Below are 16,479 nucleotides of genomic sequence, written 5' to 3' on the forward strand. Positions count from 1 at the left end.
GAACACATAGTAGAGCAGACAGCTTGTTTAGTTTTTTTGTTTTTTTTTTAGAAAACCCAAGTGTCTTTATTCCTGAATAGTTTAGTATGGCGGTGGGGGCCGGAGCCCCCTCGAGAGAGTCCCGGAGCCCAGGGATTCGGCCTAGAGGCCAGTTGGGGGAGCAAAGTGTGCGAGGATTAGCTCCTCCGCAGTCCGAGTCTTGCAGGGACGGCGATCAGGCCAAAAGTCTGGACGAGGAGACCCCAGAGTCCCCGACCCGGCGCACTCCGACCGTGGGAAGGACGCTGCTCTGGGCGCCTGCGCTGCTGCGGCGGGTACAGAGACTGCAGCTTGCCCCGGGTCGGGGCCCCGTCCCAGGCGAGACGCCCCGGAGCCCACCCCTACCCCACCCCCGCTGGCTGTTTGGCCGGCGTAGACACTTCGGGCCGGTGGGGCCCGGCTCCCTGTCTATGCCTGTTCTAGCTCCAGGTCCCCGTAGAGCAGGGCTCCGCTGAAGATGGTGAGCGGTTCCTCCGAGTGCGCCAGCTGCCCCATGACCAGGTCGATGCAGACCGTGTCCCCGGCCTGCAGCGGCAGAATGAGGCTGAAGACGCCTAGGGCGCCCGGGCTGGGCTGGCTCTCGGCCACCGGCTTATTCTCCAGGCCCTCAGGCTCGTAGCCACCGGAGTCTATGCGGGCCACGCCCAGGTTGGAGCGGGACAGCACGGCCTCCACTTTCTCGTGCCGGTGCCCAGTCAGCACCGCGCTCAGCAAGTAGCGTCCGGCTAGAGGCGCCGTGAACACGCCTGGGGACAACAGTGGCAATCAGGAGGGAGACAGGTGGCAGGGGCCGGGAAGGTGTCCGGGAGCCCTTGCAGAACTCCTGGACTACGTGCGGAGGGACCCTCTGGGTCTTTTCACCTCTCTTCTACTAGAACTCCACGGACGGCAGGGAAACCAGTGTTTTGAGCTCCACGGACGGCAGGGAAACCAGCGTTTTGTTCATTTCCGCATCCCCAGCACTTAAAACAGTGCCTGGGCAAGAAGAGGCCCCCATAAAGAGCTGTGGAATGATAGGCTTTTCCCCTCCCCACCTCACCCCTCAGTCCAAGCTGTGGTGAGAATGAATAAATGAAGGAGAGAATAGGGGTCTCCCCAAACCAGAGAATGAAAAGACTCAGCTTGTCTGAAACGGCAAGAATGGGGACATATCACTGCACAGCCTCCCCCGTTCCCCCCAGTGCCCAGCTGCCTACTCCCAGGCTTACCAGTCTCTGGATCATAGTAGCCCCCATCGTTGAGCAGGACTCTGTCGAAGGGCACTGTGCCTGGTTCAGAGCGGGGCAAACTCAGGGCAGCTGAAAAGGCCACCCGGGGCACAGAGGCTGCTGGTGCCCCCTCTGCTCCTGGGTGGGGTAGGGAGGGTGTCAGAGTGGACGCTCAGTGCAGGGCTGCCCAGCCCCCTTCCCCTCCTGGGTCTCTACCCCCAGGGCTGCCTGAGGCCTTCCATCCTCCAAATCCTAGTTCAGTTCCCCGCCCTCCAGCACTGAATGAGAGGAACTTACCCTGTTCACCTTGGGGACCTGTGGGAAGAAAAAAGGGAGCAGTGAGAAGTAGGGCAGCTCTCACTAAGTCACTCAGCAAACATCTGCTTTCCCACTGTGCCAGGTGCTATGCAGACTCCAAAACAGAACTGGGCATATCAAGAAAAGGAGGAACAGATAGGGTCCATTCTGTTCAACCTTATAGGCTCAGCCATCGTCTTCAACACAGCAGTGAGGCCACCACAGCCAACTGGCCAACACAGTGACTATCCTAGCTCCTAGTCACTTTCCTAGTCACTGTCAGCCATGTAGGAGCCCCAGTTCCTTGCCGCTTTCCCCCCTTCTCTGCCCGGTTCAGAGTAGAATGGCAAGCCCGGGGCAGCCAGGGTTGGGGCTGGGAGTAGCCCTGGCTGCAGCAAGGATCTCAGCCCACATACCTGGTGGTCCGATGGGCCCCTTTTGTCCATCCTTGCCTGGAGGTCCCGGAGGTCCGGCAGGGCCTGGGGGTCCCTGTACCCCGGGAGGCCCTGGTGGCCCAGCCTCACCTGCAGGACCTACAGTGACAAAACTAAGTTGAAGGAGAGCCATAAAAAGGAGTTTCCAAAGGACAGGGAAGGTGGTGGATCCAGGGACAGGGTGATGGGGCCCCTCGCTGCCCATGCTGGGTACCTAGCTGGCAGAGCAGCACCCCTCCTCCACCCACAGTCCTGTCTGAGCCATCAGGGGAGGGCGGGGAGCTGGGACCTTGGATCATCTCTTGTGGACAAACCAAGCCCTGGGACAGAGGTGGGTCTGCAATTCATGCTGGGCAGGGCAAGGAGAAGGTGCACGAGGTTAAGGCTGGGCTGTCACAGGGTCAGGGGAGGAGAAAGAAAGGACTTGAAAGGAGTGCCCCCACCCCGTGCCTCCTCTTGCCCCCTCACCAGTGAGGTCCTTCAGACTGAGCTGGTGAAGCCGGTCCTCCAGGAGCAGCAGGGAGCTGTTAAGGGCGCTGAGCCGCCTGCCCAGGCCAGCCTGCCCCCCTAGCAGCTTCTCCAGCAGGGCTGCCTGTGTCTGGCTGGTGCTGTTGGTTTCCCGTAGCCCAGCCCAGAGCCCAGCCACGTGTCTGGAGAGGCCTTCGCGCAGGCCCTGCAGTCCCCCGGCCACCGTGTCCAGCCGCTCACAGACTCCCTCCAGCCGGCCCAGTCGCCCCTCTAGGCTGGGGCACTGGCCGGCCTGTGCCTGTCCCTCTTCCAGGCCTCGGAAGCGCTCCTCACTCTCTGTAGCATGCTCTGTGGCCTCCTGCTGCAGCCTGTTAATCTCAGAGATGATACGGTCCTTGGTGGCTCCCAGGTCAGCCAGATCAGCACCCTGGCCCTCCACTGTGGTCTGGAGCTCATGCAGTGAGTCATTGAGGGAGCTGAAGGTGAGAATAACCTCGGAGAGCTCTCCCTGCAGGGCCTGGAGGGCTGAGCCTGAGCTGCCCCCGAACACACTGAAGCCATCCAGAGGCCCACGGCTCGGTCCCCCAACACCCGGGCCGGCCCCAGGGCCCCGCGCGGGTAACAGCGGGCAGGAGCAGCGCTCCACACCATCCCGAAGACGGCCCAGCTCCTCCTGGACACCACCGCAGGCGCCACAGCCCTCATCCCCACGGGCCTGCAGCAGTCCCTCCAGCTGGCCCAGCCGCGCCGCTGTGAGATTCAGCTGCAGTGTGAACTCTGCAGCCGTCTCATCCAGCGCATCGACACGACCCTGGAGCTGGCCCGCAACCCCTTGCAGTCCCTCCAGCGTGGCCTGCTGGGACTCCCCAGCTGCTCCCAGCTTGTGCAGGCCTGAGCCCACCAGCTGCAGTTGCCCCTCGCTGTCCAGCACCCTGCGCTCCAAGGCACTGAGGATCTCGCTGACCTCGGAGCCCTGCTCGCCCGGGGCCCCAGAGCAGAGCTGCCCACATGCCTGCACAGCCCCTGCCACCTGCTCCTCCAGCAGAGCCAGCCGCCCCCCCAGTTCCCCGCTCACGTTGGCCAGCAGCCCCTCCAGCCTCTCTTGTTGGCCCCGGGCAGCAGGCAGCCAGTGGCCCAGGCCCCCGGGAAGCCCCCGCCAGCCCTCCTCCAAGGGGCCCAGGGTGGAATTGAATCGGTCCTCCAGGCGAGCGAGGCGGGACGCTAAGCTGGTATAGCCTGGGGGGTGGCCCCCCTGCCCAGCTGCTACTCCCAGGTTGGCGCCTCGCCGCCCGCTCAGCACTGTCACCGAGCCAGCCACCACATCCAGCCTCCGCTCCAGTTCAGCCAGTCGCCGGCCCAGCTCTGGAGGGCAGCACTCCGGAGGGGGCCAGCGGCCCAGGGCCTGCCCAGCGAGCTGCCGCTGCCGCTCCTCCACGGAGGCCAGTAGCTTCTCCAGCGCTCGCAGCCGCTCCCTGTCCTCCTGCTGCTGCCGGCGGAAGCCATCCAGCCCCGTCAGGCACACAGAGCAGGACTCCTGCAGCCGCTGCTCCAGCTCCCGCAGCAGCTCCTCGCTGTGGCCGGGAGGGGCCGGGCTTGGGCCCAGAGCCCTGCTGCCACCGCTGCCGCCACCACCGCTGTGATGCGTGTTGAGATGGCCCAGCTCCTGGTCGTGGGTGGAAACGCGGTTGTCCAGGAGCTGCAGCTGCTGCTGTATCTCGTTAAGGGTTTCGTGCACACCGGGGCGGGCAGCTGCATCTGCGGGCTGCTGCCTCCCATTAAAGGCTGTCTCCACAGCTCTCTGGACATCTTCCGTCAGACGCCCACTCAGTCCCTGCAGGACACCCCGGAGGCCCTGCAGCTCCTTCGTCAGGCTCTGCACCTGCTCCTCCAGCTGCTGCACCTTTTGTGACTCCCCAGGTCCTGGCAGAGAGGGGAAGGCATAAGGTCGAGGGGCTAGGCCTCAGAGCTCAGTGCCTACCTCCTAGGTCCTGCGCTCCCCAGCTCCAACAAGAGGGCAGAGGTCCCAGCTGATGTGGCCATTCCTTAGCTGCGTGACTTGGGCAAGAAAAGATGGTAGGAAACTCCATTCACTGAATGCCTTTAAGCCACATGTGTACCATGGCTCCTTCCTGCATCCAGCAACTCCATTGTGCAAATACCATTAGTTCTTCCCATTTCACAGACTGGGAAACAGAGGACCATAGAGGTTAGTTAATTAACTGGGCCATGGATTACAAGTTTAATAAGTGGCAGAGCCAAGTTTCAAACCCAGGTCATCCATCAGACCACCAAGGCCAGGTCCTTTCCACCTTCCAGAATGCCTCTTAACTTTATGGAAACTGTTTCCACATCTGAAAAAACGGAATGATACTATGTCCCTCCCTCAGGGTGAGTGAAATGCGGACGTGGGGTAGGAACCTCTCCACAGCACTACAGGGACAAACAGGGCTCTGAGGCGAGCTGCGGGGGATCTGGCTGGATGGTGGGAGAATCAGCCAGAAGTTCCTGTTTCCATAATTACAGCACAGCTATCTCCCTGGCAGGCAAACACAGCACATCTGCAGTGCCGGGCAACGGGGACTGCTGCATTCTGGGACCTGTAGTCTCCAGAGGCCACCGAGGGGCCTGGGACCTGTAGTTGGCTGCAGTGCATGCTAGGACTTGTAGTCTCATCTGTCTATCCCCTTGGACCAAGCTTCTCCAAGGAATTCCCCCTTCCTCCGCAGCTGTTCCCAACTAGGAAGTATCTTGGCTACACGTGGGCGTGAACAAGCATATTCTCTTTTTCTGCCTTCCTTTTCTCTGGGTCTCCACTCAATCTCTCTTCTCTGTGTCTCACACACACACACACACACACGGACACGGACACGGACACGGACACAGACACAGACATATTCTCCCTCTCCTCTCTCACTCGCTCGCTCGCTCTTGCTCTCACGCATGGGAAGGGATCTCACTAACTCCCTTCTGTCCCCTCTTCTGACCTGGAGCAGGGGTTCCCTGTAGCAGCCTGGCCCACGCTTCCCCCAGCACCGCCTTCCCCTCCTCTCCCCAGCAGCTCCGGTACTCACCTTCCCCACCCAGTCCACTCAGGTGGTTGCCCGCACTGGAGCCCGAGAGGTTGGGGCGGGCGGGCCGGGGCCGGGGGCGCGGCGTGGTGGGTGCAGGGCCCAGCGCCGGGGCAGGGCCCTCGGCACAGTCATCGCCCCCGTACCCCTGGCAGCACCTCCACTCCATATCCGTTACTGTTTTGTAGGCCACGCGGTAGCGAGGGCGGAGGAAGCTGCGGTACCTGGGAGAGGCAGAGGGAGGCCTCTTGACTCCTCCCTGTCCTGTAGTGATCCCGGCCCCTGTCCTCAGAGATGAGCAGCCGCTGGTGGACTAGACCTGTCCCTCAGGCTGGGTGCGCCTTACTGACCAGCATGTAGCCTTGCTCAGTTGACAGTTTTCAGCGTGTTAGCCAAGAGCCAAACCCCTATTCTTCCTCCCCTTGTCCTGTGCTGGAACTTTGAACTCCTCTCCTTGACGGTGACCCAGCCCGGAAAAGGCATTCCAGGGGCTGGCAGGGTGGTCCAGGTAAGTTTGCCCTCAGTATTCCACCAGCCAAACTGCTGCCTCAGCATCTCCTCAGCTGGCTCTGACTGAAGCCCCCGGTCCTGCCCCTTGCTACCTGCTTGGTACAAATGCCCCCAGTTGGCCGCCCTAGCCCAGCCCCAGCCAAGTGCACATCCTTTGGCGGGGGGAGGTGCTCACATGATGCTGTGGGAACACTGGGGCTGGCCCCAGCCACAGGGCTGGTAGTCAGGCTTGATGAAGGTCTCCACTCCATCCTCAAGGACACAGCTCACTGTCCGGGTCACCACGTAGGCACACCAGTTCCTGCAGATACAACCCCACGTGGGCCCAAGATCCAGAGACACATGCCCCCAAGGAAGGCCCAGGGGGCTACCAGAGGGGCGGAGGGAGGGTCAAAACATGAAGGGCCCCTGGGAACGGTGGGAGCCAGGGCTTTGGCAGGGGCAGCTCCCCGCCCCCCTAACCTTCCTGTGCAGCAAGAGTCAATAAAGACTTTTCAAGATGGGGACAGGAGATGTAGATGCAAAACCACAACCACGAGATGTTGATCCTCGTGGCTGGGGGCACGTGGGGAGCCTCTGAATCCACGCATTCATTCGTGTCCCTTCTATCTCAACCCTCAGCTTGGCGTGGCCTGTGTGAACCGACTGGCCATGTCCCCTGGTGATCCCCTGGATGCTGGCTTCCACCCACCACTCAGGGGAGAGGACGGGGCAGGCAGGGGTCCAGCTCAGGGTTAAGGAGAGAATAAGCCATTGATGAGCACTGCCCGCCTTGGGGCTCGAAGTTCTACACTCTTGGCCCCATTCACGCCAGTCTCTGGTCCGTGTCGGCTGGAGAGCCACAAGGAGCAGAGGAGCGGCGTCAGAAGCGTGGATTACTGGATGGGGCTGAGGGAGCCCTAGAGAGGAATGAGAGGTCTGCCGAGAATCCCAGGCTGGTATGCAGCTGGCGGCTGGCAGGAAGGCCTGGCTGGTGTCCCTCAGGGTGGTTTCCCTGGGCGCCTAACGTGGAAGCAGATCTCCCCGAGGTTGGGGGGGCACCTATCTCTTCAGGGGGCCCTGGAAGTGCCCTGAAGGAAGGCGGGCATGTAAAGAGCACCTGACGGATGGGTTTCCTCTTCCCCCTTCCCTGCCCTAGGCGGGGACAGCCCAGAAGAGCGGACCCAAGGCTGGGGCCAGGATACACACCTTCTCACCCACCCTCCCACCTACCTCCAGCCTCGGGCTGGGACCCAGACTCTTACCTGTGGCGGCTGGCAGGCCGGGGGGCACTCTGGGCCTGGGGTCCCCCAGGGCTGAGGGCCCCGCCACTCCCAGTGTAGAGGCTGTAACCGCGAGGAGGGTAGCTAGCCGCCCCCACGGCTGTGGTCAGCAGGCAGCAGAGGTAGCAGCTCCAGAGGGTTCCGGGGGCCATGGCGGGGGCGCTCCGTGGTGGCCCTCAGAGGCACATCCTGGCCTGACCACTGGCGCCTCTGCCTGGAGCGGGGGATGCCGCTGATCCGAGGGACAGCGGGTCCTGTCCCCAGCTTCCTGCCGGCAGCCCCCAGCCACACGCCTCCTCCTTGGCCGCCTGGCCTGACCCCTCTCCCCCTCCTCTTTCCTCCTCAGGCTCCTATCTGTCCCTCCCTCGGTTCCTTCCGCTCTCCTCTTCTCCACTTCTGAGGGGGGTTTGTTCTCTGTGCCCCCCGGCCTCCTGTGCCTGGTCCCTGGCCCTCTCAGATGCTGCTTCCTGGGCCTCCACCCCCTTGCCCCAGCTGGCCCTCCCCTGGTCTCCCTATCGCTTTTCCCCAATGACTGGATCCTGAGGGTGACAGGGCTTTGCCCCTGTGGCTGCTCAGAGGCACAAGAGTGGTTTCGGGGCGGGCCCTGGCCTCCCGCCTCTCTCTCTCTCCCTCACTCCCCTCCCTTCCCCCCTGTCTGGCTGGCGGTCCAGCCTCCCCCTTCCTCCCCCCACCTCTCCAACCATCGTGCGCCACATCTGCTTCTTGTTAACTCCGGGAAAGAGAGGAAAAAAAAGGAAAAACAGAGAAATGTGGAGTTGCCCCCGGGCTTGGGGCCAGCCTCTCAGACGGGCCACATGGAGCGGAGCTGGGGCCAGAGCTGGGGAGGAGGCCCAGGGCTGGTCGCTTAGACAGGGAACGGGAGCTGGAGCCACAGCTCTCCTGGGGCCAGGGCAGGCCTACCCTGGGAGAGAAGGCCTGAGAGAGGAGCCCAGAGGCGAGAGGTGGAGAGGAGAGCTGTAAAAGGAAGAAAGAATCGCAGGGCTCAGCAGGACAGTCACTCACCATCTAGTGCAGCTGCCTCCTTTCATAGATGTGAAAATTGAGGCCCAGAGTGGGAAAGTAACTTGTCCAAGGTAACACAGCAAGTCAAGAGCAGGGCTCAGATTAGAATATAAATGGTACCCAGGTCAGTGGCTAGCGAGGAAAAAGGAGGAGAGGAGTGAGGGCTACTGGGCCAGAGAGGAAAAGGAGAAGGACTCACTGAGGCAGGCAAGAAATTCAGAGAAGCCAGAAGAATCTGGAAGTGGGGAGTAGCCTTCTGTCAAGCATGGAGAGGACATGGGCAAGAGGAAAAAGGCTTTCATTCTCAAAAGGCCAGGTGAACATGGGTCTCAGACTTGTCTTGGAGAAGGTCAGCCATGAGTGGGGGAGGGGAGGGAAGGAGGGAGGTGAGTTGGGCCCGATGTATTTAGCCTGAAGGAAGTCACTCCCTAGAGTGGAGCCAAGTCTGGTAGCCTCTGAGGCAGGTAAGGAAGTTGACTCAACCACCAGCCTGCCCATAGGCTCTGTCAGAATCTGTCAGCCAGCCCCCCTCACCATCTGGCCCCCAGCGTTGTGTTCTGTACAGGTCTCCCTGCGTGCTGGGCCGCTTGGGAGAGCCAGGCAGCAGTACTAGACAGAAAGGAGGCGAGAGCCTGGTGTGTGGGCGCTGCGGAGGTGCCTGGGTAGCAAAGGCACGTGTAGGACTCAGTAAAGAGTAGCTGGTCCTGCTGGGGAACAGGACACAAGCGCCCGACAGAACGAACACAGGGCAGGACAGACAGAAGGCCAGATGGATGCTGTGCTCTGGGTAAGAGGAGGGGAAAGATAGCTGGCTGCTGTGGGGAGTCAGAGAAGAGCTATTGGAAGAAAGAGAATCTGATAAATGTGGTAGTGGGGGGAAGTAAAAAAACAGGGACGGGGCGAGGGGGAGAGATTTCAGGTTGGTGAAAGCGGTCTGTCTCAGTGTCCTCATCTGTAACATGAGAATAATCATAGTACCCTCCTTCCTAGTTTCGTGTGGATTAAGTTAATCCATGTGAAGCATTTAGAATAGTGTCTGGCATGTGGTAAATGTTAGCTCTTTGTGTCAGAAAGTCAGAGAGGTTGATTGTGGAAAAATCAGGGAGAGGTTCAGATGACTGGTTAACAGCTTGGGTTACAAGTTTTTGAGTAGGGGGTCGATACACACGCAGAAAGAAGATATTCTTGGCAAGAGCAATGGGCAGGGTGTTAGGGCACAAGGATGCTGGTTCCAGCTCCTCCTCTCAATAGTGTTATCACTTTGAGCAAACCCCCTGACTCCACCGGGGGTCTGCTATCTTTCTGTCATCTCAGGTCCCTTCCAAATTCTACACTGCAAAGTGATGCAGACTTGGAAGAGAAGGCTGTGACTGCTTGGTGACTGCATGGGTAATGAGGGACCAGATGAAGGGGGACACCACAGAAGCTTCCAGGGTTTGATCCAGCATGAGTAAATCGAGAAGAGGAGCAGGTTTGAAGGAAAGAAAGATGACCTTCGTTTGGGCATTCTGAGTTTAAGATGAGAATAACACATCTCAATGGAAATGAACGTCCAAAGGAGACGGTTAGCAGTGTGGGTCTTGATTCTGGGAACCATTTGCAGGGCAATAGTTGGAAACTATAAGAATGGATGCCACCAAATCTTCAATGTGAATCTGAGTGATCTACCTCTGACGTCCTATGGCCCAGAATATGATCCTGATGACTGGGAGAAATGTTGCTGAAAAGACGGGATGGTGAAAGTAAACTCTGGAACCATCAGAAATGGAAATTTGTGCCTGTTCCTTAGAGGTGAGGGGATCGGCACCTAGGGAGACTTGAAGGAATTGGTCCTAGAAGGTCCTGATTTCAAAGTCGCTGTCAGTGGAAGGCAGCTGCTTAGGCCCTGGCCCCAGCCCTGGCAGGAAGCTAACTCACTTCCCCTCCAGGTGGCCCTGGCTGCTGCTGTGGGTTTGCTTTCTCTGCTCTTCCCCATCTCCTCCGTTCAGGAGCTTCTGGCAACTTAAAAAGTCATCCCAGCCATCTTGTGACTACTCAGTTGTCACCCGTTCCTTTGCCTGCCCCCTTAAGTTACAAAATCTGTTGTATTTTAAGTGTGTCAAGTCAAAAATGTTGCCTTTGAAATATAATGGCGGTAGGTTGCATTTCATTTAGTCCTGTAATTAGGAGCCAAGACCTAGAGGCTGACATGAATGTTTAGAGATCTCAAAGAAATCAGTGGGTTCACTGGGGAGGCCTGAGGTGTTGGGCAAGCAGGCTGCAGTGGAGACTAAGGTTAGAGGGAATGCAGTGGTGGCGGTGGTATTGATAGGCAGCCACACATTTCCAAAGAGACTGGAAGAGAATTCCTGAGACCAAAAAAGGCTAAGAGTCCCTCGGGCACTAGGACAAGATCTATTTTATAACCACTCCAAGACAGATTTCCATGGGTCTAGTGCCAATGGGAAATCTTGGCTGTACCAGGCAACTAACTCATTCAGTCAACCATCACTGATGGCGCAATGAACTCCAGTGCCTGGGGCCAGAGAGATAGGGGCCCCAGCAGTAAGGAGCATTTTATGCCTACCACCCTAGGTCAGAAGACTGAAGAGTGGGAGGAAAAAGGGGGGAATAATAACAACCGGGCCTTGGGTCATGCCAACCCAGATGGGAATTCCAGCTTGTGGGGACTCTTGAGCAAAAGTCCACTATGCACAAATGCACACATTTTTTTTCCTTCCAACCCTTCCCACAGGTACAATACTTCAGGAGCTAACCTCCCTGGACGCAGGGCCCAGTGCCCCTTTTCCAGGTCTTGTTGCCTTTTCACTCCTGAGCCTAATCCTGACTATGTCTTCTGCTTGAAATTGTCACACTAATCACAGAGATTAAGCTCCACACATTCCCCCCTGCCCCACGTGCCCCCTAACCCTCTCTCTCCCCCGATTTCCCCCAGGATAAGGCTTCACTTGTCTCACTTCCCACATACTTTTCCACCCAAGCTTTTTTCAGGAGTTGTTAGCTCTTAGCTGAGTCCAGTTTAGTCCTGGAGACCATTTTTAACTTGGTTAAAAATGTTCCTCCAGGCACTAGGCCAAATGACCCATTCAAGGCTGATAAAGACTCGCTGACCTAGGCACAGGAAGTTCTGGGAGGTGAAGGACATTTCTGGATGGTTCTAAAATGAAACCTTTTCCGCTTTCCCCTGACCCTAGGACAACCTATTGAGTCCACAGTCTGACACAACAGAGTATGGAACAGAGGAAGAAGGATCAGGTGACAGTCTCTAATCATTTGTAGAACCTTGGTCAAATCAATTACCTTCTGGGCCTCAGTTTCCTTCTTCATAAAATGAGCTTGAAGGCCCCCTTCAGCTCTGAGAGTCTAGTTTACTTTGCAACTGGGTCAGCTGGTTTCTGGACAGCCTTGGAAAGCTGAAGCACTTCCAAGGCCTTCCCTTATGTCATTTGCAGTCTAGAAAGTCTACTTTCCAGGATCTAGTTGTGTTTCAACAGATCTAAAAGTTTGGTTGCACTTGGATCTGCTTCAAATTTCCAGGAGATGCAAAGCATAATGTGTGTAATCCTTTAAGACCTAGACCCTCATTCTCCCAGAGCAGAGCTGGGAACAGACTGCTCACTGAGGGGACACGTGAGGGAGTACATGGCTGGGATTTCACCGTTACATGGAGGGAACATGGGGTTGGGATTCTAAACAGAAAACTTCTGGGAAATGGTGAGGGCTGCGTGATGAGAGGGGAGGCCGGGGAACTAAAGACTGCTAAAGGCCGAGACCAAGCTTAGGAGTCACTGGGCTGGTGCATGGAGGACAAACTGCTGATGGTCCCAGGCCAGGGAAGCCCACTCTGGGCTAGTGCACCCTTAGCTCACCGTGCACACAGCCTGCCAGTCAGTCCCCTTACCCAGCTGTTCCAGCCCCATAGCAGCTCCTGTAGTTTTCTTTGGCTCAGAGAAGCAGAGGCGTCCCCTGAGCCCTGGCCCCCCTCTACCGCAGAGCAACTGGCTTCCATTACCCCTGACAGCTCCAGAGAAACAGCCCAGCCCCTGGCCCCAGCCTGGCTCAGTGCCGTTCCCTTTTATGGTGAAGCTGAGGGAAAGCAAGGAGGTGGGGGGCAGTAGGTTTTGGCTGGGCAGAGGGTTGTAGAGCCCCAGGCTGCCTCTCCCCTCACCAGAGACCCTCGGACATCTACCCACAGTCATCTTCCTTTTTTCTCCTCGGCGGTCCACTCTGCTTATAACCCACACGACCCCTCTTGCTGGTCCCAACCTTTCCTCCTTTTCCCCCTCCCTCACATCCGGGGGGGGTGGTGATTTCCCACTTGGCTTAAGTCCCACGGTTTGGGTTTTGATTCCGGGAGGGTCCGCCCTATTTCCGACGCCCACCTCTGAGAGTGGGATGGAGGGAGGGAGTCCGGAAGGGAGGCACTGGTCAGATCACAGGCAGGATCGTTCTATTTGGCGGATGTGGGGTAGAAAGGCTGGCGCCGAGGAGAGTTAGCCGGCCGTCCCAGCCCTGTCCCCATTCTGCACCGCCTCTCACCCCTCTCCCGGCCGCCCGGACCAGGGTGGGGACCCTGAGGGCAGGGCGCAAAGGAAGCACCTGGCCGGGCCGGGAAGCGAAGGGTGGGCAGCAGCATGTGGGCCCGCGACCGAGAGGGGGGCCGGAGTCTAGGGTCAGGCCGAGCCTCCCGCTCGGTCCCGCCGCCACACTCTCGCTCTAGCCCACTCCTCGGCTCCAAGGAAGCGGCCCCAGCGGCCCTAACCCTGTCCCGGACCACGCCAACAGCTCACAGCTGCGCCGTGCCGCGTACGAAGCGAGCGTCTGCAGCCAGCCCGCCCCCTATGGCGGCCGGCCCCTCCTCAGCCCCGCCCAAGACCCCGCCCCTTGCGAGTGCGCCGCGGGAGCAGGCGAGACGCGGGGGCTAGGGAGCCCTTGCCGGCCGAGCCTGGCGGCCGGAAGTGGCTGTTTTGGGACTGAGCTGGCGCAGCAAACTTCCGGTCCAGGTCTCCTACCTCGAGCTAGTCCGCAGGTCGTGTCGGAGCCGAGCCCTGCTGATCAGGTGAGAGGCACGCAGGCGTGGTCCACGGCCCATCGGCGGTGGCTGGGCCAGTGGGGCGAGAAAGGGTCCTGGTCTGGGCGAGGAGTGCGCCGGTCCGAGGCTCAGTCCCCCCTCTTCTCCGCAGCATGATCACGGACGTGCAGCTCGCCATCTTTGCCAACATGCTGGGCGTGTCGCTCTTCCTGCTTGTCGTTCTCTATCACTACGTGGCCGTCAACAATCCCAAGAAGCAGGAATGAAAGTGGCGCTTTCTCCGCCCCAGGTAACGGTACGGGGCTGTAGCGCCCAGCCCCAGAGAGTGAGTGGCGGGGCCGCGCCAGGGCGTGAAGGGTTCGAAACTTCAAATCAGGAAGTGTTGGGCCAAGCATGATACTGGGCCCCTTTATCCGCACAGAGCAGCGAGTGCCCTGACCCCTTCCCCCTTAAACTGCTCCCTGCTAGAACGGGGTGGGTTCCCTAAACCCCCTCAGTCCCCATCTTCATGTGGTCCCCAGATGCCCAAGTTGATAGTACGGGTACAAGAAAGTACTGACACCCGAAGGAATAAAGGTACTGAGGATGCCGTCCAAGTGAGAGGATTTAGGCTCTTCACTTAAATAGTACTCACTTTTCCAAGGTTGTTTAGGGTTTTATTTAGGCATAATTTTTTTTTGTGAGGGGTTGGAAAGATAGAGAATTCTATTTCAGGGGCACAGGGCACTGATTTAGGGGTTGGCTAGTGTAGACCCAAGCCATAGAGAAGAATGGGATGGGGGGAGGTGTTGTATGAACGTCTGGTAAACCAACCCATAAGTGTGGGCGAGAATTGTAAGGGGGGACAGGCTGGATGGGAGTTGATTCCTGAAGGATTGCCCCAGAGGAAAGCTGCAGCATTTTCCTTACCTCAGGTCTTTCCCCCTCTTTTCTAGGGTTCCAGGACATAGTCTGAGGCAAGATGGAGGGTGTGAGGGGCCTTCACACTTCACTTCATCCCTTCTACCCATCACAACATACAAAGCAACTACACCTGGATTTTTCCAAACAACTTTTATTTCTTCAAAGTCTTCCTTAACCTTGTGGAGCAAGAAGCTGCCACTGAATAGGGCCCAGCATAGGGCTACTTTATTTTCCACTCCCTCCCCCCAGTATAAAAATATAGATTTTTTTTGTGGTCCCAAAATCGTGTGCTGTGGAGGGAGGGAAGGGGTGGCAGGTCCCTGCTTTGTCCTGTCTCAAGGTGATGCTCTGCAGTGTCTCAGAACAGTGTGGCTGGCGTTCCAAGGAGTTATAATTGTCACATGGAATCAGGAGCTGAGAAAGGGGGCTAGCACATTTCTCACTGTGTTCCCCATCTCCGGGTCATGTGCTGGGCGTGAAGGTCAAGGCCTCAGACCCGAGGAGAAACAGTGAGTGGAGGAGATTTAGGGACAAAACAAACCTCAGTTTGGCCCAAGGGCCCCCCACTGTAACAAATCCGGGACCGGGAGTCAGACAGACTACGGGAAATAGGAGAAAAGGCAGGGGCAGAGCAGGGCCGTGGGGGCCCAGCCTGAGGCAGCCTGCAACAGAGAAGAGAGAGGAGTCAGGGTTGTGAAAACTCCACCCTTCTTCTGGTCTTTCAGCCAGGGGCTGGGAGATGAGAGAGGCAAGGTGGGTGAGGATAGGCAGGTTGAGCACTGCACAGTGGTCTGACAGGAATGGTCTGACCAGCCTGCTCCTCAGGCCTAACTGGAAGTTGTTCTCTTGTCTGTTGGAGTGAAGACGGACAGCATGATGGGGAAAAAAGTCAGGGACTAGGTTCTTAATGAAGGTACATTTAGTCTTTCGGGGGTCAAAGGGAGAAGGGAAGGAAGAAAATGATCTTGAATGGCAGAAATGGGAATAAGGGGATAGAAGTGGGAGGTGGGGTGAAGAGTTGCACCCTGGTGCTCACCGTGGTATGGAGCAGGGTCCCGGCTCTGGCTCACTGCTCTCCCTGGTCCGGGGTATAGGGGACGTGGGGCCCGAAGAGCCTCTCATCCCTCTGCGAGTCGGCGGTGAGCCCCGGCCCAACCTGGGCCTAGCCTGTGTGGACAGTGGGTAGGCTATGAGGCTGGATTCTTCCATGAACTTTTTTGCTTCTAGGTTTCCTTCTAGTATCCACACGTATGAGTGTAGTATGGGTGTCAACACGAGTACTGGGACCTTGAGTTCCTGGGCACTGTTCCTAGCTGAGAAGGTAGGGCAGGATAATAGCTAGAAAACTCTTGGGTTCAGTTTATGACTATACATTCCACGCCTTACTTAACTAGGGGAGTCAGAAGGGTCCAGCATTTAACCTTCATGGCTATACCACGGTCAAGATCTGGCTGAGTAGAGAAGCACGGTGTGGAAAGATGTTGGAGGATTAGTGGGTCTGCCTCAGAGCCTTCATTGCCTCAGCCCCTGCCAGAGCAGCTTAAGCTTCACCTATCCCGTCAGCTTCTGCCTATACCTAACTTCAGTCAACCTAGTATGGGGATCCGGAGTGAATCGGAGTTGGTGGCACAGCTGTTCCTAGGAGCAGCAACCAGATGTGTTACCTGGGGAATCCGGGACCCCTCCTGGCGGGAACTCTCCTCGGGCAGGTCTGGGCAGAAAGAGAGGAGAAGCTAAGGCAGGGGCAGGCAAAGCCAAGCTAGCAGGCTGAGGTCAGGGTATGTCTGGCAGGGATACTGGGATTGGCAGCAAGCAAGAGACCTGGCTGAAGGGGAGGCGGGTGCAGCACCGGACAGACAGGCACTCAGGCATCAGAGCGGCTCTCTGCTGTGGTTGTGGGGAGAGGCTGTAAAGCAGTGCTGGGCATTTTCCCTCCCACTGCCCAGGTGCACAGCGCCTTGCTGGGCTCCGCCAGAGTTGCTATGCTGGGGACTGGGGAAGACCCAAAAATGTTACCTGTAGTCGGGTCCTGCTACAGGGGATCCGAGGTCCAGCCCCTAGCAGACCTTTCCCAATCACCATGACAGCCTCTGGTTTGTCCCCTGAGGGTAGGAATGAGCAGCTACTCCCTAGGGAACAAAGGAAACTGATATCAGGATGGGGCCATGGAGAAGAGGTAACTTCCTTTAGATCAGGGTTTCTCAATATTGGCAATATTGACATTTTGGGCTGGAT

General features: G+C 58.1%; 2 protein-coding genes across 2 annotated transcripts; one reads left to right on the forward strand and one right to left on the reverse strand.

The window, feature by feature from the left end:
• Nucleotides 1-447: 447 nt before the first annotated feature.
• On the reverse strand, nt 448-7,438 carry EMILIN1 (elastin microfibril interfacer 1). The gene is made up of 8 exons (XM_065891568.1): nt 7,269-7,438; nt 6,200-6,325; nt 5,518-5,738; nt 2,447-4,366; nt 1,961-2,077; nt 1,545-1,562; nt 1,248-1,385; nt 448-785 (listed from the first exon to the last, which is right to left on the reverse strand). Exons 1-8 carry the CDS (start codon nt 7,436-7,438, stop codon nt 448-450), a joined length of 3,048 nt encoding a protein of 1,015 aa, XP_065747640.1.
• A 5,857-nt stretch (nt 7,439-13,295) lies between these two features.
• Nucleotides 13,296-14,527, forward strand: OST4 (oligosaccharyltransferase complex subunit 4, non-catalytic). Its single transcript, XM_065891567.1, has 3 exons — nt 13,296-13,368; nt 13,493-13,630; nt 14,277-14,527. Exon 2 carries the CDS (start codon nt 13,494-13,496, stop codon nt 13,605-13,607), a length of 114 nt encoding a protein of 37 aa, XP_065747639.1. The 5' UTR covers nt 13,296-13,368; nt 13,493; the 3' UTR covers nt 13,608-13,630; nt 14,277-14,527.
• The last annotated feature ends 1,952 nt before the right edge of the window (nt 14,528-16,479 follow it).

This window comes from Phocoena phocoena, chromosome 14 (assembly GCF_963924675.1).
Source record: "Phocoena phocoena chromosome 14, mPhoPho1.1, whole genome shotgun sequence".
NCBI classification, from domain to species: domain Eukaryota; kingdom Metazoa; phylum Chordata; class Mammalia; order Artiodactyla; family Phocoenidae; genus Phocoena; species Phocoena phocoena.

Excerpts from the sequence above, each read along its gene's own strand:
- EMILIN1 (XM_065891568.1), bottom strand. The coding sequence starts at position 7,438 with ATGGCCCCCGGAACCCTCTGGAGCTGCTACCTCTGCTGCCTGCTGACC. Across the intron at positions 5,739-6,199 it reads CAGTGTTCCCACAGCATCAT|GTACCGCAGCTTCCTCCGCC; the intron begins GTGAGCACCTCC and ends TGCCTCTCCCAG. Across the intron at positions 4,367-5,517 it reads GAGTGGACTGGGTGGGGAAG|GACCTGGGGAGTCACAAAAG; the intron begins GTGAGTACCGGA and ends CCTCTCTGCCAG.
- OST4 (XM_065891567.1), top strand. The coding sequence starts at position 13,494 with ATGATCACGGACGTGCAGCTCGCCATCTTTGCCAACATGCTGGGCGTG.